A 27,092-nucleotide genomic window follows, 5' to 3' on the forward strand; every position below is an offset into this window, starting at 1 on the left:
CTCTCTCTCTCTCTCTCTCTCTCTCTCTCTCTCTCTCTCTCTCTCTCTCTCTCTCTCTCTGTCTCTCTCTCTCTCGCAAACGGTTGCGAAAACGTTTTTCGCCGGGGTCGCGAACAACTGGGTGCAGACTTTCGCGATTTATTATCGACGTTTCGTCGCGCACATTTTTTACCGCTCGCTCTCGTGTAACCGATACGTCATATATCGGCCGAGCAAAAAGGATACACGCGGCTGAAAAATCGCCCTTTTACATCGTCCGTGCACGTACGTTCGCTCGCTCGCTCGCTCGCTCGCGCGACTTTAAAAGGAAACAGGATGACGCGCAAAATATTGCGTCACCTTTCACCTTTGTCGAGACAGTTATCGGCCCGCGTGCCCGAAACGGTCCATCCTGAGGGAGAAAGAGAAAGAAAGAAAGATAGGGAAAGAGAGGGAGAGAAAACATCCCTGATATAAATTCATCTCACACGCGCGCCGCAGTCGAGAATTCTAAACACGCGTCTTCGTAGGTCTAACGGCGAGAATAACGCTCTAATTTTAACAGGCGTCTTTCTTAATTCGACACGCGCCACTCGCGCTTCGGGAGTCGGAATTTATTTTAGCGAGCCACGCGTCATGAGCGTGTATAACGAAGTCTACGAGTTCTCTTGATATTCACTTCCAAAGATCGCACTGCGATCTCCCAAAAGGGAACCGCCGCCGTCGCCACATCCTCGCGCGCTTCGGATTTTACTTATAATTACTTTCGCTTCAGCCCAATTAAACTTCGCGCGAGGCGAACCGAGCGCGAAGTAAACGGTGAAACGTTAAGCACTCTGCTTCATTATAATTTCATCTTCCCCCTTCTGACCCCGACAATTTTACCTGGTTTATCGATTCGCAACGGGTGTCAACAAAAGTAAGCACGCCTGTCGGTATCCCTTCCTCCCAACCCCGTCGTTTTCCTGCACTGAGAGAAAAATGGTTGATCTGACCGAAATTCTAGTTATTTTTGGCTCCAATCACATCGCCTGGTCGTTCTAACACGAAAATGATAGTGGAGTAACGTACATACAACATCGTTATTGCCACTAACATTATAGCACAATTTAATAAAAAAGTAGTTTTCTCTCCTGACCATGATTTATAGTAATTGTTGTTTTATACACGGAAAAAAAAGATTTGGTTAAATTAACCAAATATCTGGTCGAATATGAACGATCCAGAAATTCCGATTGAAGTAACCCGAATTCTATTTAAGTTAACAAGATTTTTGAAAGACTAACCAAACATATCTGGTTATTTAACCAGACATGTCTGGTCTGGTTAACTTAAATAGAATTCGGATTACTTCAATCGGAATTTCTGGATCTTTCATATTCGATATTTCAGATTTGATTAATTCAACCAAATCTTTTTTTTCCGTGTATAATTCTGGCAGCAATACATATAAATAATTTTTCTAAATATATCTCTCTGGCAAAAGACAGTTTTCACGAAGTACTCTCGGCGTTGCAAAGGTAAAAAATCGAGCAACATCGTACAGAAAAAAAGACATTCCTGTTCGGAAAAAGATCTTTATTTCCGACATATTCTCAATCCAGTATTTTGTGCTTTTCATCCATAAAAATTATTTTGGAATAATCAGCATACAGATATGTCTCTCCCTTGAATAAAATATTTTCCTGCAAGTACAACTGATGTCCGTCTAATGCTACGTAATCTCATTGGGAGATTAGTATGTCCGAAATACAGGTATTTTCTAAACAAGAATGTCTTTCTCTTCTGTATACTGTGTCGTAGCGTGGCGTTATTCCACCGTGGCCTCTAAATACGGCTTTCCCCCTCACGGGGGCACATACAGCTGGCCGCCAGCGTGGCTCGCGTGTACTATAGCCCCGAGGCTATAGTAATCGCGGAGTTCTAGCGCGCGGTCGTTTAAGCGGAGGAGGGTGGCGTCGGCGGCGGCGGCGGAGGCGACTGAATGAAGCCGGCTTCAGGTGTTCCCGCAGTATTGATCGGCCCACCCTCGTACATGACGGGACACACGACGACACGAGCCTCGCCGCCGCCACCGCTCGTTCCCCTCGCCCTCGCGTCCACCGTCCACCACTCTCCTCCTCCGTCAGCGAGCGCGCGACCCCCCAGGAACGTCCGGGGGCGACTTCCAACGCGCGAGCCAACGAGGGGGCGAGCAACCCTTCGACGAATGAGCCTGCCTGCTTGCCTTCCTTCCTTCCTTCCAGTGTCAAGGTTGGCTCGCGATTGTCGTCGGGTAGGACGGGCGCGATACTGGTTGATGAGAGAAAATTTGCGGAGGGATAATCCGAGGGGGCGGCACGCGGAGTAACGAGACGTGCGGATTCCATGCCAGCGCGAATTGAACCGTCGCAGAATCGGAGATATTATCGAGCCAAGCGCGCTTGCCTTCGCGAAACTTCGTGATGCAACTTGCGGTGATTAGACACCGTCGTCCGCGCGAAGAAGGTGCAAAATTCTGGGACGAAAAGTCGCGCTCGTTTACAGCCACGTAGTTTCGCGTCGTATTCGCGTTATCGTTCCGAAAGTTATTCACGCAAAAAGTCGCACGTTCGGCCTGTTAATGACGTAATTGTGTAATTGAGCGAAATACGAGCAAACTCATTTTATGAACGTGCGCATTTATATCACATCGCAAGAAGTATAGCTTGCGGTTACACGTTGAAACACTCGAGAGGAATAAAAAAAAATCACAAGAAATAACAATACAAAAGTTCCTTGGAGTTTTTTTCTCTCGGAAAAAACTAATAATTACTTCCCGGGTTAATTCATCTACTAAATATCCTTCTATACGGATGATTGTCGCGACAATGATGAATTCGCTTGAAACACAGACTCCCTCCCAAGTCGATCAGAGAAACGCGCAAAGTGTACATCGCGATAGATATCAAAACGATAAATGAATAATAATAATAAATGAAATTATAAAATTTCTTTTGATTTCACATCTCTCATTTCACATTTCTCATTTAGAGTTCGTAAAAAATTCATTTACTTACTTCGTACAATTTACTCGCTAAATAACCATCTGTGTCGACGGTTATCGTGATGTTAATTGGCCGTAGTTAGGCGAGAGTGATCCAACCAGCACGAAGTACGTTTCGGCAAAAACGAAGATGAAAGTTTGATACGTGAAAACATAACACTGAGGTTCTTCGCAATCGTCTGATCAATGTTCTATCAAAGGATATTTATTCACGAGTTAAACTCTCTTAAAAATGAATAAAAATGAATAAAATAACTACTTAAGGAAAGGCACAACTAGTAGAAATTACAAACTGTTCTTCACTAATTTTAGGCGCTCATAATGCTGGGATCTTTTCTGTTTTATGACGTATGGATTAAAAAAAGAAACAAAAATTAAAAAATCCCAAGTTTGTGAGTTTCATCATTCTGGCACAACTATAACCAATTCGTAATGAACGAAGGAATAATAATAAAAGATAAGAGATTCCTTAAAAGATTGCTCAATTTCCTAACCGTTCGGACAAGAGCTCGTTTGGTTCCCCAGGAGTGATTCACGCGCTAAATATTCATCCGTCGATGAACGGCATGACGTTGACGAATTCGCCTCGAATACGAGCGTGCAAAATCGACCGGGGAAATGCACGAGGTGGCGGGGCGCGGGCTGCAGGAACATCGTATGCAGCGGCTGGTTTTATCAGCGATCATCTTCACGGGGCTAACTTTGGACTTTCTTCCTGCGATAACGGAAGACTTCCTGAAGCCATTAGGGCGTTAGAGCGGGTTTGTCCCAGAAAATGATGCCATTACTGGCCGACGGGTGAGCCCGGGCTCACGTGGAGATCCTATCTCGGATCGCTAGACGGTCACGACAAGGAAGTCTCCGCCACGACGGATTTAATTGTCTCGTTATTCCCGTCTCGCGTTTTAGCGCGATCGATAACGTAATCGGCCCGCGTCACGGCAGCGTCCGATCATAATAACAGCGAAAAAAGCGCGATCGATCGCGCGCCGCGTAAAAATAAGTCGCGGACAATATTCGTGTACTGCTCGACTCAGCGGTGCTGTGCGCGCCTCGGCGAGACGTCCGGCGCGAATCTAAAAGAGGACGACCAGAGAGATCCTGATTGCGTCCGGCCGGCCTTCTCCAATTACGCGATCCCGCCATTGTGCACTGCCGCGCGCGTCGCTCTGTCACGGAGCCCTTCGTGCGTCGTCCAATCAACGATATCCCTAAATTCCACAGTAACCACCAGACTCGCCGATTAACCGCACAGCGATGCATCGCAAATTGCGCCGTCGATTCCCCGCAAATTCACGTCTCCGTTCGTCGTCATTAATATGTTAATTAATTAATACACCAACGTGATCGAATTAGCGCGGAAACAATCGACGCTCGCCGGCCAACTCGAATTATCGGCTATATTTGGCGGAGGGATTATTTGACGCGAGGAAGGTCGCGAGACAAACGCGAGAGAGCAATTCTGGATTAAGGTAAAATGCCCGGACATGCACCTAATCCTGAACATTCTTACTGTTTTGGTCTTATAAAATATAAATATTTAAACTTTTAACATTAAATATATATACAAACATTGAGTATATACATACATTCTATGTTAAAGATTTAAATATTCGTACTTAAATACCAAAATAATAAGAATGTCCAGGATTAAGGGAACTGGAGGATCAGATTGCCTGAAAATCGTGCTTATCTTTTTACAATTTTTTATGACAAATTGAATGAATATGCGAAAGTGTTATCTTGACGTGTATTTATACAACATATAAAGAGAAGAAAAATATAATTTTGATGATCAAATATTCAATATAAGTGTATTGTACACACAGTTAAAATATATTTCGTCTTTCTTTTCAAGGTCGTCATTTTACAATAATATCTTGACTCGGTGGTTCAATTAAGCTGAATTTTAGGTAGAAAATTTTCGTAAGCTTGTCGTTATCGTGTGAACCGCTGACAAACTCATGAAAATATTTAATTTTGAAATATTAATTTTTTTATTATTAAAGAACTGACAATTTAATAATATTCCATTAAGATATTTTCAATCTTGTTAACTTTTACTCAATTTCTATTATAATTGTTATAATGGTTCACACGATAACGACAAATTTATGGAAATTTTCTACTTAAAATTAATTGAACCACCGAGAGTCAAGATATTACTACAAAATGACGACCTTGAAAAGAAAAACAAAATATATTTTAATTGCATGTACAATATATATACACTTATATTGAATATTTGATCATCAAAATTTAAATATTTTTCTTCTCTTTATATGTTGTATAAATACATGTCAAAATAACACTTTTGCATATTCATTCAGTTTGTCATAAAAAATTGTGAAAAAATAGGCACAATTTTCAGGTAATCTGACCCTCCAGTACCCTTAAGTACGCGGAATTGGTACTTTTATTTTGTTCATTTTTGCGAGCGTATGAATTTCCATGGCGATTTTTTGCACGCAGATTGGAATTGAGAGAAAAGCGCGCGCGACTTGGTCGGTGCGTATCGACTTGCCCCGGAGACTCTGTTTCTTTGAGCCGGTCGAGAGGAGCTTCCGCGACGGAAATGTCCACGTTTTGCGAGAGGATTTCGCATTCGCGCGAAACGTAGCGCGACAGTCCGCGGGAATAGGGTCGCCGCGGTGAAAATTTTAGTCGCGTTCCGACGCGTGGCATTTGAATGTCGCGGGGGCTCTTCGCTCGCCAACATGAAACTGTCTCTCCCGAGGAGGCCGCATTGTGTCCTAACTAATTCAGGAGAATCCCGATCGATCGAACGGCGGCATCCCTGAAATTCAGGCCGCGGCTTTCGCCTCTCGGCCACTTTTAGTCGCTCGCTTGAGTCAAGAGTCGTTATTATTGACCTCATGTTATATTACTATTTGCCATCAGAAGATGCACGAGCGCGAGAGTTGTTCCTGCCGCGGAGCGAGTTCGAGAGCTATATTTCCGAACGAAGTTACTTCATACCGAACTAAACGAGCAAATAGGTAGAGATGAGAAGAACGGATCGATTAGGCGAATTTATCACTCGATTTTCACACCCTGGAGAACCATTATTGTAGCACGCCTTGCTACACACCGAGTCGAAATTTCGATTCTACATCAACCCTGCGAGTTCTGTCGAACTTGAAGGGTTGATGAAAAATCTCAAGATTACACAAACCATTGTCTTACCTTGATGATAACAAATAATCACTCGGCGTCGTTTTTTCCCTATGTCGAGTCTTGGAGAAAGACTCATTTCAGAAGAATTGTTTAACCCTCCGTCTACCACTCTGTTTTGCGTTAACGCGGATTGCTCCGTGGAAAGTACCACTTTTTTCCCATGTATGAGTAAAAAAATTGGGCCAAAAATTTTTCTCATTACTTCAGGTCTCTACACTGAGAAAAGAATAGTTTACTTGTCGAATATAAAGTTTACTTGTCGAATATAAAGTCTGTTCACAAAAATGAATTTTATTTCACAGAAGTAAACTTTATATTCCATGAATAAATTTTCAAGTGTTTTTTCTTAGTGTTGTTAGAACGTCGTTTAGCACCTAATGTTTGTCATTTTTTTTCTTAGTAAAATTTGCACCAATTGAAATTTCAACTGTTCCCAAAATTGACTAACGATCGAAATTTTGATTCTACTTTCAGCCTTACTATTCTATTGGACATCTATTTTGATATTCGGAAATCTATAATCTCTTTTGACTCTCTTTAATCCACCCAAGTCGAAATTTTTATCTTTTCTGTCTCACTATTTTATTTAATATTTATTTAGATGCTAAAGAAAGTGAAAAGGAAAATTTTTGACATCAGAGTTAAAGTAAGAGTAAATTGTATCAATTAAACCTGTTTTGCTAACTTAGCTTTTACTGCGTTGCAGAATTCAAAGTTTAATATAGGGCCAAAATTTCGACTCAGAAATGCAGACGAAGGGTTAATATTTAAATTTATGTAATATTTAATATGATAAAAACTAACTTGTGAGAGTAAGGAAATAAAAAGAAAACAACACACATTTTTCTTCTTATAATCTCTTTTTTGCTCTTCTTTTGACGTTGGAATTCCTGATGGAATTTAAAGCTCTTAAAAGAGCTGATAAAGAGCAAACTGTAAAAGCAAAACTGACAGTTATGTGCCCAATAATGCTTTGTGTGGATACACATGCGTTTACCGTGTTTATCCATAGAAATTTAAATTAATATTTCGTACTAACAAAAAAGTTAAACAGAAACAAAGGGAGAACTTTGTATAATTATATGTAAACGAACTCGAAATCTGAAGAAGCATTATTAAACGTAAAAATCAGCAGATATTTGCGAAATTCAAATTAAATTCTAAAGCCAGTATTCACAGTTGCGAATTATTTACAATCTTCGACGAAAGCATAATTAATTACAAGTTCGTATTTATGAACGTCATTCAGCTGTTCGTATCAACATTTCTTGTTGCACAGAATAATGCAATATGCGTGGGTGCAGTTCAACGAATAATTGAGGAGTAATAGAGCTACAATAATTCATCAAATCATGACGCGCGTTATGAATGCTGGCTTCAATTTCGACTCGGTTATTGCCGACAAGTTCGCTCGTTAAAAACGGAGAAACCTTTTGCATAATAAATTATTATTTCGCATACCTTGGAAATATACAGTCGTTGTCCACAGCCCTGCGTCCCCTATCTCAGCATCCTGATCAGCATCTCGGCTACTCCATCGTGGCACTGGACACTCGCGTAGACACTCGCGGTTAAAGACACACGTGTTAAGCAACGCGACGCTGACAAGAGTCCGATTAAATATCTCGATGACCGACGAAATATTCTAATCACTCGAGGAGGATGATAACCGATACACCACGAGCCTGTGACACGTGCGTCGCTCGCCGGCCCGGAACTGAAAACACGTGTCGCGCGAAGGCAGGTAGGTGCGACCGCCTTGAAGACTCGTGGTGTTTTGACATATTGATTGTTGTCATTACTCGGCCGTTGAGTGGTGGAGCGACGACGGTTGCGCCGATTGACGCGGGCTGTGTTTACGTTTCTGCCTTTTTTGTTTACTGTCTTGGGCGATCCGTTACACACTCCCAACGGCCGCGAGCGTCATTCTATCTTTATCTCATTGGATGTTAAACAAACATAGAATGACGCTCGCGGCCGTTGGGAGCGTGTAACGGATCGCGCGGCGCGCGCCTGTGAAGCACGTTTTACAGATTAAAAAAAAACAATAACAGTTCTCAATGGCGTAGCCAGGAGGGCTGAGAGAGCTGCAGCCCCTCGCCCCCAAAATTAATTTTCTGGGTTACGCTAAATGTGAGAAAAATTTTTTCGAATGACGTTTTTTCGTCAAAAATAAAAAGTACAGCCCCCTCGAAACTTTTTCTGGCTACGCTACTGATAGTTCTATTAACACTTTTCATAGTTCTAGAGTTCTAGATAGAAAACAAAAAGAACTTTGCGTTTTTAATATCGAAAAAACAGCAAATGAAAAATTGTCGTGCTAACTTCGCGAATTTAGCATGACATTTTTTTTTAAAGCACAAAAAATAAATATTACTACTTTTAGCAAGAGTTCAGTTCTGATCGAATTCTATCAAAATGTCTAATTAAGAAAAAAAATTTCAACAATTATGCTTTTTTCATAAACTTCGAATAGTACACTCAGCACGACACTTCCGAGAGAAAATATCATGCAGACTATGTCTGGTTCTATTGACAGTTCTCGTTAGTTCTAACAGAGTTCTAGTTAGTTCTAACAGAGTTCTAGTTTCTACGATCAAATTTAATAAGAGTTTCGACGGCTATCTATTTTTAAATAATTTTTTAATCTTCGAAGTTAGCACGACATTCTCATAGTATGTAATACTATCAGTATGTAATACTGTCTTCCGTCTTGAATGAAGCTTCCGTCTTGTTTTCGACGTACGACATTTTTTCCACGAGCGTCGTGCTTGCTTCGAAGATTAAGAAATTATTTTGATTGATTATATCTATAGATAGAATTGCAAAAAGTTGTCAGAGTGTGCACGACACTTTTTTCGCGAGTATCGTGCTAACTTCGCCAGCTTCTCCGCGGTGCCGAGTTGTGCATTTTACACAGAACTTTTTCTCGCCTCTTGTAATATCTAATCGAACTGTCGACCGCGGAGGATCGTTTGATCGATTAATTAACACGTGTTTTTCGGATTGAATTGCATCTGCGCGAGTGTCAATGCCACGAAGCAGTACCTGGAGTGCCGTGACGGTGCAACTAGGAGCAAGATGCTGCATCGATGAGCCGAAACGGGAGATGCAGATGCCAGAACGTAGATTGCGGCGCGTCGTTATATTTTCAGATGTATAGAGATATGTGTGTGCGCGGTATATACATATATTTCCAAAGCCAATATGAAGAGAAATAAATAATAAAGAGATTATGAGAAAAAAGGATGTTCGTTATTTTTTACTTATCCTTGCATACTTATTATATATATTAATATAATTAAAAGAGAGATTAAAATTAAGAGATTAAATAACTCTGAAGTCCTTCTTAAGAACAATTCCATATACAGAAAATGATATTAAGTGATCATTTATTGCATCAAAGTCAGATAATATAACCTATATAGTACCTTGTTTGACGGAATTTGTAAGGTTAATGTGCAACCAAAATTTCGACTCGGATAGTGTCAATGTTAATAATAACGCTACATGCATATTGTGCTACTACTATGCTCTCTGTTGCTGTTTTTCTCAAATTGTTTCAAGATTAGAAACAGAATTTCCCAATTTCCACGACGACTCTCGCTAAAAATCCCTGGCCCAGAATTATCGGCAAAGTATTCGTGTTTCCACTTGGACCTCTCTCTCTCTCTCTCTCTCTCTCTCTCTCTCTCTCTCTCTCTCTCTCTCCTTTTCTCTTATTCTGCTTAATCTGCTAAAATTCCTTCAAATCCCCGCAATCAATCGCACGCGCTGTTCGGCGCTGTTTTCGCGCGAATTCGCGAGAGAATCGTTCGCATATTTTCCACGCGGCGGGCGATTAATTCCACCGGTTGACTGGCTCGCGTGCTCGCTTGGCCGGCAGGTGTGACCGAGCTGATACCGCCCGAGGCATGGCCAGCAGCACGGAGGACTACGGGTCAGAGCTGCAGGAGTTGCAGTGGGGCGCCGGCACCGGCACGCACTTCCTGCGCGGCGGCAGCGGTTCTCACTTCCTGAGGAGCGGCACCGGCGGCTGCTACGAAGCCGAGGACCTCGAGCCGGCCAGCAGGCACCATGGAGGCCAACACCGCGGCTACTACAGCCCACCCGGCACCAGCTACACCATCGTCGAGAGGCCGCCCAGCGCGCCCCATCATCACTCCTCGCACGCGACCCCGTACAGGCACAGAGGTCACGGCGCCGCCGGCACCGGTGCCATTTCCCCGGAACAAGTGCTCAGGTACGAGCGTCTCGAAAACGACGAGCAAGGTCTAATGACGGCGAACAACTACACTTGCGCCCGCACGCGCACACAAGTCGCGGTTCGATTAATTATTTTAAGTAAGGGTGTCCTCGAACGCAAAGAAGCTTAACACGATAAGCGCCGGAACCCGGAAGGTGATGGGGCCGATGATCTGAAGGATCAGACTTGTACACCGAAAGAAAAGTTTGCAATTTGTGACTGTAATTTTTGCTGACTGTAATTGCACAATGAGATGGTTATAAGCAGGGGGTGCAGTTTGGCAATGAGTAGTGTTATAGTACTCGCAATAATAACATTATATCGCCGTTACCTTTTCGTTGGAAGAACAAAATCTATGGTTGATGCCAGGAATGATTATAATTTCCGCCAAAAAAACCATTTCTTCTTCCAGTGTGGAGGAAAAGAGTTGGAAAGACTTTGGGCAGATCTGGCGATCTTCAATCAAAGACCCGAAGGTTTCCGCGATTTTTGATTCCGAACTACACTTAGCTAACTCACGCTCATTCGCCTCGATGAGACATTAAATGTTTACGCACATATATCAGGCGACAATGTGTGCGCCAAACATATATAATTTTCGACGTCCCGCAGGCTATTTGGCAACAGCGTGACGTCGGAGCGTCGTCAAGGCGACCGGAGGACGCCGGCGTCCAGTCCGGCGAGCGTCTCGGCGGTTCGCAGCACGCCGACCACCGGCTCGCAACAGCAACAACAGCAGCAACAGCAGCAATCGCAGCAGCAGCAACAGCAGCAGCAGGCGAACGCCGCGAACCCGCCTACGTCGCCGATCGCGCAGCCTCTCAGTCTACAGGAGCTCACCGTAAGGACAATCACCATGACGAGAGATCCGCCGGACTCTCACCATGGCTTTGGCATCTGCGTGAAGGGTGGCAAGGACGCAGGTGAGATCCGAAGTACCTTCAGGCTACCCCCGTCGCCGTACTTCGTGCCTCGAGAACGAGGTACTTTTCCCAGCGGTTTACTCTACGCTAGATCTTAACTAATCGCCACTCGTCGAAACAAAAAAAATAAGAAAGCCTCACCTCGTTATATCTGTCATCGCGCCGTGTTACGTGCCACTTATACGCTCAGCGCGAGTCGTCTGGCGTTGCATCCGCGACCGTAAACGAACAAGAGGGATAAGCGTGTGACCGTAAAAGAAGAAAAGGCTGACCGGCATATTCCGTATATGAGATTGCGTCTCGACACTCGGTGAAAATTCGTCTTACCACGCGGTCGAGGATCTACGGCTACCCAGATAGACAGATGGGAACTTTGCAATTTCTTTTCTCAATTCCACTTATGAAGCAAATATACCATATTAAATTAATCTTTGAACATTAACATCATATAAGGATATGAATTTTTTATTTTGTTGGCGCAGCAATAAATTTAATAAGATTACACTTGGATTTTCACACTACACGATACATTGTTTTGGGTAAATTGTGATAATTTTTTCCTATTTTTTTAATTTTGTCATTCTATGTGACAAATATACTGAGAGAAAAAATCTAAAAAAAAAATAAATATTTATTTGATGGGTACACTGTTAAATATTGAAGGATCAAATTTAAATCAAATTCTTGAGTTAAATAATATTTAGTTATTTTTAACTATCATGTGTGTCAAAATTTACTATTTTAACACAAAACATGTGTTTAAAAAAACAACCACATCTAATCAACCCATTTAAAACAATATTAAGTCATTTTTTACTAAAACAAAGGTTACATTAACGTGCACATAATAAAAAGTAAACTAAATTTTAGTCAAATTTAATACATTTCTTAAGTTAAATTATTTAACTCCATTAATTAGTTAAATTAACGACATATTTAGTAGGAGCAGTGGCGACTTATAGGAATGGTTAAAAATAACTCAAATTGAGTATAATTTGACACTACGGATTTAACAGTGTACAAATGACATATTCATTTGTATTAATATATATACTTTTCCATTGAGAAGACATTTTTTCAAATGAAAGAATTTACATTTTCCCAAAATCGCTGTTTCTCATGAAAGCAATTTTATTTTATTCAGATAAATCTATTTCTTATTCTATTAAAAAAATTCAGAGCTAAGTCGCGCCGAATACGTATTTTTTATTTTTTAAATATTTTATCTCTCAGTGTATGAGTAACATATAAGCCACTTATGAGGGATGCAGCCCTCACGAATTGACTGCTGAAATCGCTGCGCCGATTTTATCTGTCTATCTGAGCGTGTTTGTACGATAATCTAAAATTCATTTGACAATATCCATGCTGCATAAAGCTGATCCTGTCATTCTCGATGCTGCTAGTATCACGTATCGTACAGTTAAAACTTGATTGTTTGTGCAACGTCGATAGTTACAACATCAAGAATGATTAAACTAGCTTTACGCTGTTCACGTGAACGTAAACCGCGGATGTTGCTAAACCTAAAGCGTAAGCGCGGAGTATATGCCGCCGCAAATTTGATCGCGGTGCCTGCGACAAGTTGACGTCAAACGCGTTACCGCGAATTGACACCGTCTATAGGTGACCGCTCGCGACCTCACAGATCTGCATAAATTCGCGCTGAAATACGAGGTCGTACGTTTTGCTAAACTTTTAGCGATAAATCTCGACAAAATCTCGCGCGCTATGAATTTTCACATCTATGACAATCCTTATTAATAAGAAAGCAATGATACCGGTTGGTACGAAAGATAAAAAAAATAACAAGTAAATTCGTGGCAAGGATTTCAATAAATTGTGATATTAGAAAAAAACGTGACTTTACGCATTTGATTACAGATGATTTTCGGCAATCGTTTGGCACATATACCAGCTTGCCGTTGAACAAGTTTACACCAAACATTTAATATTAAATAATTATGCAGTACAAATGCCCAAAATATATCCAAGAGATATCCAGATATATCTGGAACGCCTCCAGAATGTATTTTAGATATTTATGTTGTACACGTTATTTAGTAAATAATAAATATTAAATTTTTTATGTAAACTAGGCCAAAGACAACCTGGTACATGTACCAAACGATCGCCAAAAGTCGCGTTATATGATGTATAAAATTACTGAGAAGAAGTCTGTATACGCGACGCGCGAATTTTCCTCTATGAATCGACCGGTCCGCCAGATGACTCGCCTCACACTGATTTCTGCCAAATCGTTCCTTTAACTGTAACTGTTTCGTGCTGCGTGCCTAAGTCACCCCGGTCGGCACTCATATCGTATCTCGACACCTTGCGCTTGTGCGTGCTTCAGCATATGATCAGCGAATCGTCCTCGCGCATCTCTTCAGTCCTCGCGACAGCGGACGTTAAATTATGCCAAACCGATGTTATATACACCTCCTCCTCGATCATATTGTGTAATAAATGGAAGAGTTAAGCTGGCCACACACATTTTTCGTAACAATAACCGTAAGACGTAACATATAAATTGACCAATTGCGATCGAGTATTCATAAAAATGGCGACCTTACGATCCGACGATTCTCAACATGATTAGTCAATTCTTACGTTACGTCTTACGGTTACTGTTACGAAAAGTGTGTGTGGCCAGCTTTATGGGACTCAATTTGCTCCTTATCTCTCTCCTGAAAAATACAGGACATTCTCTCTCGGAGTCTCCACGCGAGATCGTTGAATTCGCGAGTTCGCTGCGATTAGGCGTAGAGACAAGAAAATATAAGGATTTAAAAATCCAAGAATAATTAATCTGTTTACTCTGTAGCGAAAATGGACACTCGATCGTGTTTATGATATACGTGAATTAGAGGAGATATTTATTCGCGGATTGCGACGGAGAGTAAATATTCCCATCGTGACATTCGCCGGGGCGAAAAAGCAGAGGAAAAACATTTTCACGATTGTTAAGCACCGTTTTCCGCCACAGTGACGATTGCCTGCACGCGAACTCGGTGAGAGAGGGAGCGCGTTTTGTAGACTCTTTCTCCTTTCTTTTGACCATTTTTCTTGTTGCCTCTTTCACTCTTTCGTCACGAGGGATGGAACTCCGGTCAGTTCGTCGTTCGATGGCCGAAGCGATAATGAGCTATCGATCCATCGAGACGCGTTTGCGCCGCAAATCGCACGACCGGAGTTTACCGTCGTCGTTTCGCTCGGTAATCTCTCTGGAAAACTCGATCGTCCAAGAAAAAATACAAACTCCCCACGCGTTAGTTGCCCACGGCAGCTGCTGCAATTTCGCAAATTGACCGCCATTTATCTCGCCGCCTCGTAGCGTAACGCGATTAATCTCGATGTAAACAACTCTAATGTCCACCCCTTCACTTCTCGAATGTATACGTGCAATAACAATCGCGTTAATTCTAATCTGAAATTTATTCTTCCATAACATACATTCCTTACTTTCACCACTTTCACAAAAGGGATCAAAAGTCCGTAATGGAGAAGAACGATTATTATAGAACGTAAAAAACGCCCGTTTCCACGGATTACCTTCACGATCTAACGCGATTGTCCCCTTAATAGTTTTCAATATGTTAAACTCCAAGCACTTTCCGACTCGTGTTCTCGAGGGATGAGCACATCGCGCATTTTCCAGAGAGTTTCCTCACAACTGAGCAAGAAGGACCTCGTGCAGGATCCGCCTGACGAGGCAAGGGTGCTGTCTCAAAGCCGTTGAAGTAACAAAAGCGATCCGCTTCCACGACCTCGTACCTATTAATCCTCGCGGTCTCAAAGATAAACCAGACTAACTCGCGACACACTCTCCGGCGTAGTATCCGTTCGGAAAATATGAAATTTTCATCGAATGTTTTTCCCGACATTGAAAGTGTCTGTTTATTCCGCGAGAATCTCTAGAGAGAACAATTATCGTATAAAATAGTACATTAAAAGTGCGAACATTTTTTAGATTCGCAACATCTCTTTCAATCTCAACACTGAGAAAAAATATCTAAGAAATAAAAAATATTTATTCGCGATAAATAGCATATTCACTTATACTGATATACAAAACATTTTTCAAATAAGAAAATATACATTCTCAAAAAGCTTAACTTTTCACGAAAGCAACTGCATTCTCAAGCAGTCTCGTTCTATTTGAATAGAAGAATTCGGATATAAATAAATATATTATCAGTGCTCATCAAATAAATACTATTTTATTTTTTGGATTGCTTTTCTCTCAGTGCAATATTTCCTTCTTGATATTTCCCGTATGAATGCAGATGTGCAAATAAAAAATGAATAGATAAATATATAAATATAAATATAAATATATAAATATAAATATAAATATTTTGGATTCTTTTCGAGGAATTCAAAGAGATTCGCGAAAAATGCGGGTGGCACGGAGGAAATCAGAATCGCGGGACGATTCGACAGCACGATCTGTCACAATGAACGCTGGGGAGACTGCGAGTGTCAAATCTCACGCTTGATCACGCACTGACGCTGCACACACACGCGCGCTGGTTACCATATCGCTTGACGAGCTTTATCATCGCCGTAAATTCGAGCGTGAAACCACCAAATTCCGGAAAACTCTCTCTCTCTTTCCCTCTCTCTCTCTCTTACTTTCTCCGCGGGCGGTCCCAAAAGGTCCGTTTTGCCCGCCGCGCGCGGATAGCGCCACTAAAAAACTGTTTCAAACGATGCTGAAATTCGCAGAGAGTCAGAAAAAGTGCCGGCCCGCGCCGGCGGAGCTCTTTTTCTCAGGTTATTGAGAGTTTCATTACGCTTCGCGCGTAAATCTTTCTCTGTCGTCGAAATTGCGATTTCGCAACGGGGAAAGATTTAATAATCGCTCCTCCCGCGAAAGCTCACGCGAAATTTCTGCGCTTTATTGAGAGTGCGAAAGCCGCTGAGGACAATTCGCGAATTAACTTAATTAGCTCGCTCGCAATTCTCTTTTAAATATTTATCCCGTATAAATTCATCGCATACACAACTTTTCATCAGACACATACGTATAATTAAAGATCCGCGACGAGAATTACTTTTGCATCTGACAAAATTGCGGCACGTCGCTTCGTCGCTCGCGACTTCGCCGTTTCACCGTGAAATAGCGCGGAGCGCAGTTCCGCTTTCGCATCTAGTCGGCTCATTGAACTTGACGCTCGAGCTTTCTGCGGATTTCGCCATCGTCCGCGGCTGGGTTCGAGAATAAGCCAACATGCGTTGTGTCATTCTTATTTTCTGTTTCGCTGTACCAGAAGCGCAGTCAGGTAACTCAACGAGAGAAAGGAGGGTTAACGCATCGCACCACGAGTATCTGTCAGAAAGCTACTTCCTCTCTCTAGACTTGGCACGCCGACAGCTCGTTGCATGGGTGTACAATGCATATCCGTGTAGTGTGTGTGTATGAGCTCGTAGAAGAGAGAGCCCACACTTTCGTCACTCACAAAGCTCGCAAAATCAAATGCAGTGCCGCGCGCGTAAAGCAGAACGTTCGGAATGGCGATGAAGGGCGCGCGTGTCGAGTTTTAACAGAAGTGTCATTTTTTTAAAATGGAAATCGATATTTTCTCGCGCGCACGTTTTCGGGCCTGCCATACGCGAATTCATCCTCTGCGGATGATTTTCGTACGTGGGGTGTCTTCGTGACGCGAATCTTCGATCGGTTTGTGCAGCCATGAAAAACATTCGAGAGAAAAGCAATCTGTCACGGATTCGCTGGGTCAGATCATCATCGATTGCGATGATATTTCTGAGTGCACAACCGAGCTCTGTTCCTGAATAATTTCTGGACCAGCTCTGTTAAAATGTAAATTTCATTAACGGCGCGCAAACACTGAGGCGTTCAATGCGGAAAATTCAAACGGTGTAGGAAAATTCAAACTCTAATCAAATCTCCTCTGGAAAGAAAATTATGCTTGAGCTCGGAGAAAGACTTTATTTGGAAATATAATACGCGTGAAGAAAGAAACCAGAAAAACTTCGGCTGGATTGCACGAAACACCTTGTATACGACGATGGTAGAATAAAATTGAAGGACTTGAATTGTGATTAGAACATCGTAGAGAATTCTCAAATTCTAATCGCGCCCCCATCTCGCGAATACATTCGGCGATACGAAAACCAACTGCACACATGGACTACTTTCATCTCGACCGATCGTTAGATTCTTTCTATTTCTCTCTCTCTCTCTCTCTCTCTCTCTCTCTCTCTCACTCTCTCGTCCGGAAGATTCGCGTTGACCTCGACGGGGATAACCATTGAATAAAGAATACCAGGAAGGAGCATAAAGAGAAAATCCTTGGTTAGAAGTGCGAAGGATGTGACATAATGAAAGTGAACCAAATGCGATTATCGATACTATGGAATCGAAGTAAATGTTATGACGTAATATTGTCAATTAATCGAATAGACAAAGGTGCGTAAACGTATTGAAGAGAAAATTATTACAAGTGACTAATTTTATTTCCCTCACCAATATGAGCAAAATATAAATATAATTTTTCTATTATTCTTTTAAAATTAATATTCCTTCGCTATATACTTCCAAGATGTTTAAAGTATACCGCCAGATTATGTTTCTTAACGTCACTTAAGACGTAGTTTACGTCATTAAACTGAACCAATGCAACACAATCGATTACCCACGGTATATCGCAATATGCTCCTCCCTGGTATTCTTTATTCAATGAGGACAACCGACGCCGATAATACGCTACCAGCGCAAACAGGCGATAAACAAGCCATGAGCCGCAGAAATTCGAGCACGCGGTGCGATGTGTCATCGCCAGAACGGCTGGAGGAGAGTACGTGAGATTTCACGATGAGCCTACCCGTTCGCCGGCTACGAAGAGTGTACCTCGTAAGACGAGTCAGACAGCATCCTAACAACACGAACAACGGAAGGGAGATTTCGTTTATATTCGAAGGAAATCCCTGAGGCCCTGCCTTAATGCACTTTCGACCGCTCGAGCGGGCGAGCTTACTGTGAAATCTCACCAACTTCCGCGCCCTGGTAGTCGCATTTTCTCTCTCTCTCTCTCTCTCTCTCTCTCTCTCTCTCTCTCTGTTTCTCTTTCATATGTCTTTTTCTCGCTTCTCCACGACAGACACGTCCTCCCACACACAACTGGATGTCTCACGGACACTACATAGGCCGGCAGAAAATTCCACTCCGAAAAATGATATTGACGTTTCGATTGCTTGGAGGAGATTGGATAGTTTCGATTTCGCGATACAATTTGAGTCGTATCAATCATATGTGTTTTCTAATTGTGGATAATTGAGTCAATTATATAAAAAAATATATAAGAAGATTCACAAGAACTCCAAAACAATTAAGTGGACAGTCTCTATTTTAACCAAAACGTGCTTAGTTTTGTGAGTGTATGTGTGTATGTGTGTGTGTTTGTATGTGTGCGTGAGTGTCTCGTTAATACAATCAATCTGTCAAATCCACCATTTTCTCGCTGTAAACATTAGATTCACGAGACGCGAAAAAGATATTAGGAATGTAATTTTCTCTCTCGCGTAAGCCACGACGCGAGCGAGCTCTCGTCGCGAAGTCAGTCGAGCTCCATCAGTGCCGTCGCCGTCTTATCGTTTCACGTCATCTGCAAGAGAGCATTTTTTCACGCCGTGCAGACTCCATTATCGTCGCGGATCAAAAATTCACGGGCACCGCTCGGAGAGCTGCCATCGGCCGCTATCGATTATTGCTTTCCCAAATGTAATGGAAAATATTCGCGGACGAACGTGCATAAATATACATATGGTACGTATGTATACATTATATACGTACGTATACACATAAATAATATACGATACAGAAATATCGTAACTGCATAACGCGAGCACGATGCACATCATGCGATGCAATCACATTTATTCTTGACTTTTCGAAGGATCTATGCATGCCTCTTTTTCTGTTATAAATACATACAGACCCATACAGATACACATGCATCTATTCTGACACGAAGCAGTCAGATACGCACGCGCGCACATGTGTGCACACATGGAAACATACACACACGCTGTTTTCTGTATCCACTTCTCACTTTGGTGCATCCGCATACGTCTTTTTTCATTCTCCTCTCTTATTTTCACGATATTTCTGCCCATGGCGTTTATTATATCCGATTCAACAAGTATACCGGGGAAGTTTGCCAAAAAGTCAATTTGCCTGTTACATAACACCCAACAGGTCCTCCCTCTCGCCTTCACACCGTGTACACACGTCACCCTCTATCTTAGATGTAAACGTTAATTTATCGACATCTGCCCGATAATTGTCGAGAGATCACGTCCACGTGCGCGTGAGGTCTCTACCTCCACGAGTCTCGTCTCCGAGACGTCATTCGCACGCGCGTTCTGAGACACCTTGAGCGTTGATCTGTTTGCAAAAATCGGTAAAGAAAAGAAAAAAAACCTAGTCACTTTGCATAGCGTGTTCTTTTATGAAAATAAAAGTCAAAATTGGGCGAGTCACGCGTTTTTGGATTTCTGTATTCGTTTTAATATTGCCAAATAGAAGTCCTTCCTATTTATCCGGGTCCAAGATCGCGAAGGATCGAGGGAGCTTGTTTTATAAAGCGGAATGAAAGTCGCTCGGGCGCGTCATGGGCGGAAGGTCTTAGCTGGCACCGATCGTGAAACGGCAGCGCGGCAGCTTCCGGCCTGATGGAAAGTCTGCGAATTGTTTTCAGGGGTGGGAGTCTACATCTCGAGGGTGGAGGAGGGTTCGGTGGCCGAGCGCGCTGGACTCAGGCCAGGAGACACCATCCTGGAGGTGAACGGCACACCCTTCCGCGCGGTCACTCACGAGGAAGCCCTCAAAGTAAGTTTAACTTTTGGTCCGCTATCTCGACTTCCCCCACGAGCCCTCAACGTCGCCCACAATCCTCTAATTCTGTCGGTACCATCGTCTCCAGCACTTCACAAGCCTCGACCTCGACCGGGAATCTCGAGAGAAGATGCGAAACGAAAAAATATAGCCCATTCCCGGAACGTTCTCGCGACGTACGGATTTCTTTATTGCTTCTCTTCTTACGTTTCATTAATCTCTCGTTTTGCGAGATCGTCCTAAAATTCGCGTCTGCGTCCGCCACCGAAATCACTTCTTCTTTTTCCTCAGACAATTAATCCTTATATAGAGAGGATATTATCATTTTTTCATGTCAATTTTTCTATACACTTTTATTATATAATCTACTGTTACTTACTGTATAATTTTATTATACTTCTAGTAATATAGAAATAAACTGCCAGTAAAGTCTACCTTACCAAGAAACAATAAATTTCATTAGAAACATTTCTTTTTATTTTTTCACAGCATATTTCAATCCCTAATATAAAATAGCACATATAGAATGAGAGGATAGTGAATTACTGTGAAATGTTTATTTTTTGGTTACAGAAATTTTTGCTATACTAAAATTCTCTCCGTGCATCTTTTCGATATTTTGATGTATTTCTCATCTCTCGATTAAAATTTTGATTTTAACTACCAGAAATTTAATTCCCAAGACCTCGTCAGGCAAGATTATTAATCATCAAGATAATTATCTTAAAATTTCGTAACGACTCATCGGAAGGTTACTATAAATTTATCATCGAGTTAGCTACCAGCTCGAATCAAATATTTCACTTCTCGAGACAATTGAATTTCCGGAGTAATAATTTCGCTGCGAGTGCAAGTTTAAATTGCGACTTGAACAACCGAACGAAACCGCGGGGACTTGATCCTTCGGTTGCGAAATGTCACCGTCGGGAGGAGGAATCTGTCTTGCCGAAGTCAAGGACGAGAGCAAAAATGAGCAATTAGGGTCAGCTGAACTAACGGCCGCCTCTAGACCCGATCCTCCAAACGTAATCGCTCAGACGCATCTGATATTTACGACTGACCTTAGAGACGGCCTCATCGATCGCCTGCTGCTCTAGCGCACCCCCTACGCCCCTCTCGACCGTATTAGAGCGAGGAAATCGGGAGGAAACTTAGAGCATCTGTAAATCCCCGGCGCAAATAACCGGAAGACGAAAACCGCGCTCGTAATCAGCCATTAGCTCCTCGCTCTGTGTGCGCCTATAGCGCGATTTCTTTCTGTATTAGTTACTTCATACATTAGGAACTGAAATGTGAGCAAATTATTATAAAATGTTTCTAGCGAAATTTGTTGTTTCTTGGAAAGGTAGACTTTAGTGGCAGTCTATTCCTGCATTGCTGGAAGTGTAATAAAATGATGCAGTAAATAATAGATTACAGTAAGTAAATAGAAAAACTTCTCTTGCCTTCTTATATCCTTCAAAGGGATTGACGATGCCGCGACGTTTTGCGAAACTCGCGATTGAACATTCATTTGTCCATTTAATAACGAGAAATCGCTCTTTACAGAGACGATATCGCATCTTTAATTGCTCATTCGCGAATCAAAGGGACATGCAAGATTCGCAAGCAGCGGCGGAAATTGAAGTCGCCGGCTTTGTGACGGCATTCGATCCGCGCTTTGAAGTTCCCGTCGCTTTTGCGAGCTACGCCTCCTCATAATCACCCCGTCGATCGGGGTGAAAATAGTTCGGCCGGCGTACAACATGAGTCACGTTACACAATGGATGCCTCGTCAACGAGCTGCGCGCGTCTTTGACAGCTACGATACACGTGGACCGCGGGTAGTTTTGCGAAGGGTCGCTCGCGAAGAAGCTCGCACGAGCTCGAGCACCGGCGAAGGGCGCTCTTTGATCTGTCAGGTAAACGATCCAAGGGAATATCATTGTCGCCCGTTCAGCACACGCTCGGCGTTCGCAAGTGGCAAACACTAACCGGATATTCGCGCATATACAGCTAAGCGTCGCATCCTCGAGTGCCAATCTGCGCGCTGATGAGAGGGAGAGGGCTGCCATTGTGTTTTGCATAAATCTAAATCCGAAATCGAGCGAGTTGCGATCGCCCGACCGAGATTCCAGGCCGAAGAGAAAATTAGAAAACCCCCGACTTCGGGGGAAGTTTTCTCTCGCGAAAAACTACGCTCCACTTCACGAGACTCGGCGCTTCCCGACGGATTTCGCGTCTCCCGGCCGACTAGACACGACGGTCGACGACGCCTCCATTCTCGACAGTCTTTTGTCTTGAGCCTCGTGAGGCACCGTTGGGAATAGCTGGATGCGCGGTGAGATAGTCGTCGGGACCATTTACACCAGAGATTACTCCTCGCAGCAGTTCCTTCCACTCGGACGACTTTGCCTCGTAACGGTTCCCGGCGATTCCTCGCGAGCGACCCGCCGACGATGGCAGCGCGTTTGCGCTCGTGAACGTCAAACATCGAAGACGTTCAGTTCATCTCTAACTTCGATATTAATTTGAAACTTCATTTTATCTCCATAAATCAATTGTTCGCCCGCTTTCTTTGCCAATTGTTTCTCGTCGAATTTGCTCAAATGTTTCAAAACGTGGAAATGGAAAAGTTATAATTTTACAACCGCGTGTAAAATCAATTGTGAGAAATGAAATTGTGTGTACAAATATATAAAGATAAATATAAAACGAGAGAAAAGAATATTTGAGAATATTTAAGTAAAAAAACATTTGTTCGCCATGGATATGTATATAATAACGTGTTTACTTGTACTAATATAAAATATTTTTTTAAATAAGGAAATGTGCGTTTTTTAAAATGCTTTTTTATGAAAGCAATCATTTATTTTCTCTAAATAAAAGAATTTCGATTTAAGTATGTTATCGATACCCAGCGCAAATAAGAGTGTTTCTATTTTTCAGATATTTTCTCTCTCAGTGTAGATATAAATAAATCTCTATGCGGGGGAAAATACCAGGACTATGGAAGCCGAGAACGGCAAACGCCGAATTTCCTCTGTGGGACAATTTTTCAGCAATGCTGGCGCGATTTGTTTGTTTCGCCGCTTGCGTGACGCGAGTTTCCACGTACGACGCACGCGGAGAAATGCTAAAGGATCGCGCAGCAATCGATAGACGCGTGGAACGAAAGGAAGGATATAGGTCGAGTTGTAAAGACTTAGGCCGAAGATATTCCGGAAAAATCGCTGTCACGGGAGGGTGAGCGAATGGGTCGCGGCAGCTATATCCATCCCTGATTACCCTTCCTTGCGTCGTCTTCTAGATACGTGCCTTCCCGCCGTCGAATCGATCGACTGTATAGCCCCGTCGCTCGCGATGTAAAGTTTATGTGTGACGTAAAAATATTTAGCAAGTCCGCCCTTAATCCCCTCCACCCCTCGGTCAGCACGATTTCAACGCCTCGTGTGACGCGCGCGTATGACCCTCGGAATTTATGCAAGCCCCCTTTTCTTCCCCCTCCTTCCGCCTACCACGTCGTTATTTGAAATTAACTTTGGGATTAATGGGATTTCTCGCGTGCGTAATAAATTGTTACGTAATAAATTTATCTCGCAGTCGCGAGATCGTCGCGATTTTTCAAAAAATTGGATACTAAAATAAAAGTACCAATAACTGAACACCTAATCCTGGACATTTTTATCGATTTGGTCTTAAAATATAAATATTTGACATAAAATGTTCAATATATACAAGTATGAGTATGTACATACATTCTGTGTAGAAAATTTAAATATTCGTATCTAAAGGCCAAAATATATAATAAAAATGTCCAGAATTAGGTACGTATTTTGATACTTTTATCTTACTGCCAGAATCGTTGTCTTAAAAATCTTTTTTGTAGCTTCTTCGACTCACACCAAAATTCATGATCTACCGGGATTCAGAACCTAACATAGAAATGTTTAAACGACCTAACATTAGGACAGAGTCGTTTGCTGTCGTGGTGATGACTGACCACCTACGTTGTGCCACTATAGATTCGATACAAGAGAGTAATATCTTGCTGTGCTTAATTGTCAACTGTCCAACATTGACAACAACGAACAAAAGCAGTATCGGAGAATGATTTTGCCAATACAACTGATTCTTAATACCAAAGCAATTTATTTCTTATTTTGAAATCTTGGCCCGTTTGTTAACTATTACTGGGACAAGATTATCTTGGATGTTAGCTAATGTTGTAGTTAATTGATCAGCATTGGCGGTGAGACAAAAAACAATATCATCGATTACGATTTCACTTCAAATATTGACGAGAAAAATCATGAGTATATGAGCGCATTAATTTCTTGCGCGATGAATATCAAAAACTTGAGAATATTTCCGACAGCCTCTTCCCTCATTCAGGCTTTCATGTGTGCTCTGCGCCTTTCTTATAAGTAAATTTTCCAAACAAGTGTTACACAAAGAAGACTATGAAATATTGAGTTATTTTATAATATTCTTTACGTGAAAATTTATGTCCCGCAATATATCAAGGATTTTTCGCGGTTACAGAATTACGTGAAATTTACGCCAGCACGGGCGAGCGATATATCTGAAACAAGTTTCATATAACACTGAGATCTTCATTGTATTCGCAAGTGTGCCGGAGATAAAAATTCGCCGCGTTAAATAGATTTCAACTGCGCGAAACCGGTGAAATCCAATATTCGTATGTATACACGCGGGACGTCACTTCATTATTTCGCGAAATACTTTATTCTCGTGACGCAGAGATGAGGACTAATATACAGACGCGAAAATAATCCGGGCGTTCCCGGCAACGGTTTATGTAACGCGCACTTCGCCGTATTTTCCGACGAAATTGCGCCCATCTCGCTCTGTAAATGTCTTTTCGCGTAAATGCATTTACGTCGAGCCTCCGATACGTCTCCACGCTGGTTTCTAAGGCACGATTTCGCCCATTGACGTTTCTCAATTTCGCCGATATCTCTCAATTTCGCATTCTGCGCTTTGAATCGAGTTAAGGGATGATGGGATCAAAAGACACGGAAAGACATAGAAAATAATCCTGCTTTTTCAAGCAGTCCATCGACTTATTAATTTATTAAGATGCTATTTCGTCCATAAATATCTTAATTCTGTCAATGTCTCTCAATTTTTCATTCTGCGTTTTGAATCCGCTGATTAAGTTAAGGGATAATGGAATAAAGATGCGGAAAATAACTCCGTTTTTCCCATCGCGTGACTTACTGATTTATTAAAATGCATAAAACTTCGCGTATTAACATTTCTCGATCCTGCCGATTTCTCTCAATTTCACATTCTCCGTTTTGAGTTCCACCGAGTTCAGGGATGATGGAATAAAGACACGGGAAGTAATCTCGCTTTTCTCAGCGGTCCATCGAGTGGACTCCTAATTTATTCAGCGCACGCCTCCGTTCGCGTTTTTTTTTCAGTTCGTGCTATCGCAAGGCATTAATATTAAAGTCTCGCGTGTCCTTCCTCCTGATTTTTTCATCGCCGCCGCGCCTTGGCGGCTTCTCCGTATCCGACTGAAATATTGAGCGCCCGTCGAAATGATATTTCAATTCCTATCACTCCGACATCGCGGCCGTCCTCCTCCGTCGATCGACCACGAAGTCCGGCCTCGGGGTGGCGGAGCGCGACGGACCTCGCTTCTGTCCGGCATCGATCAGACGTAAACCGGTGGATTAAATTGCCCTCGGTTCGACGAGAACGGAGAGTCGTAAAGGATAACGGTGGTGGCGCGGCTCGTTATCTCGTAATGGCACGTCGAGGAGATGCTCGCGATCAGCATTGGGGTGCGCGGACAAACAACGTGGGGCTCCTCGAAGGAGGTCCTGCCGTCCCGACCTCCTTGACGACGGGGAGGACGAGGTGGCGGCGCCAGGCGGCCCGGCGCCCTCCGTGGAAGAACCCCCCGTCATTTATTCTGTTTACATAACATACACAGAGCTTCCGCGAATGCGAATCCCTTTTGAAAGGAGGAAAGACGGCTGATAATGGCTAACTAAATATCGCTCGCGTTCCTCGAGACTGGAAGTCCCTGTAAAGGCGAATTCGGGCAGAGAAGCTAACAACAGAAAGGCAGAGGCCAGTCAGAACTCGCAGGGATAGAAAAACAGAAACTGTTGACTACCATCTACTAGCGCGAGTTCTAATTAGCTTTTGTTTTTCGGCTTTTCTACCGAGGTATGAATTCGTCCGAAGAATGTCGTGTGAAGCCGCCGGAGAGCGACGCGACACGTGTGGACAATTTCACGGAGGAAGTTTGCACAAGGTTTTGGTTAACTTTGACTAATGCTACTGTGCCCTTCAACTGATTAATTGCGCAACAACGTCCAGGTAGAATCTGCTAATACTTCCTCGGCACTTCCCAGTTTTAAGCAAACTTCAAAGTCAAACGTAACGTTTAAATGGCTCGAAGGAGGACATACAAAAATTCGACTATTAACACTTCGCGGAGGATATTTCCTCGATAAATTCATTATTCAGATAAAGATAAGAATGGGAAATTAAGATTAAAGATAAAAAGGAGGCAACAGATATGAGATCTTGTCATAAAACTGCTCGTACTCGAGGCTACATTTTTCCGCCTCGGCAATTCACCGATAGTCGATATTATCGAAGCTCCGAAATTGTCTAAATCTGCTTTTTCTGGGAGCCCGCAACACGGGATGAATCCCACTCAACGATAATTCCGACGAGTAATCCCCACCCTCCAAGTGAAGAACGCGAGAGGAAGAAGAAACTCCGCTGCAAACTTTCGACAAAAGCTGACTCCAGGATATACCCCGGGCTTATCATAAATGAGAGAGGACACGCGATCGAAGAGAGAGAGAGAGAGAGAGAGAGAGAGAGAGAGAGAGAGAGAGAGAGAGAGAG

At 42.6% G+C, this 27,092-nt stretch overlaps 1 protein-coding gene across 7 annotated transcripts in view; it reads left to right on the forward strand.

Annotated features, from left to right (window-relative positions):
- Nucleotides 1-27,092, forward strand: part of LOC116847269 (whirlin) — a 92,043-nt gene that overhangs the window by 17,087 nt on the left and 47,864 nt on the right. For 3 of the 7 annotated variants that reach the window (XM_032822084.1, XM_032822087.1, XM_032822088.1), the window contains exons 2-5: nt 10,068-10,424; nt 11,040-11,410; nt 16,627-16,638; nt 20,077-20,207. In XM_032822084.1, coding sequence (XP_032677975.1) covers nt 10,096-10,424; nt 11,040-11,410; nt 16,627-16,638; nt 20,077-20,207 — 843 coding nt within the window. In that variant the 5' untranslated portion in view covers nt 10,068-10,095. The remainder of the gene's footprint in view (nt 1-10,067; nt 10,425-11,039; nt 11,411-16,626; nt 16,639-20,076; nt 20,208-27,092) is intronic. The other 4 variants (XM_032822083.1, XM_032822089.1, XM_032822085.1 and 1 more) reach the window with 3 other exon arrangements.

The sequence above is a fragment of the Odontomachus brunneus genome, unplaced genomic scaffold (genome assembly GCF_010583005.1).
Source record: "Odontomachus brunneus isolate Ranch 3 - 2012 unplaced genomic scaffold, Obru_v1 Obru_scaffold_076, whole genome shotgun sequence".
In the NCBI taxonomy this organism is placed as follows: Eukaryota; Metazoa; Arthropoda; class Insecta; order Hymenoptera; family Formicidae; genus Odontomachus; species Odontomachus brunneus.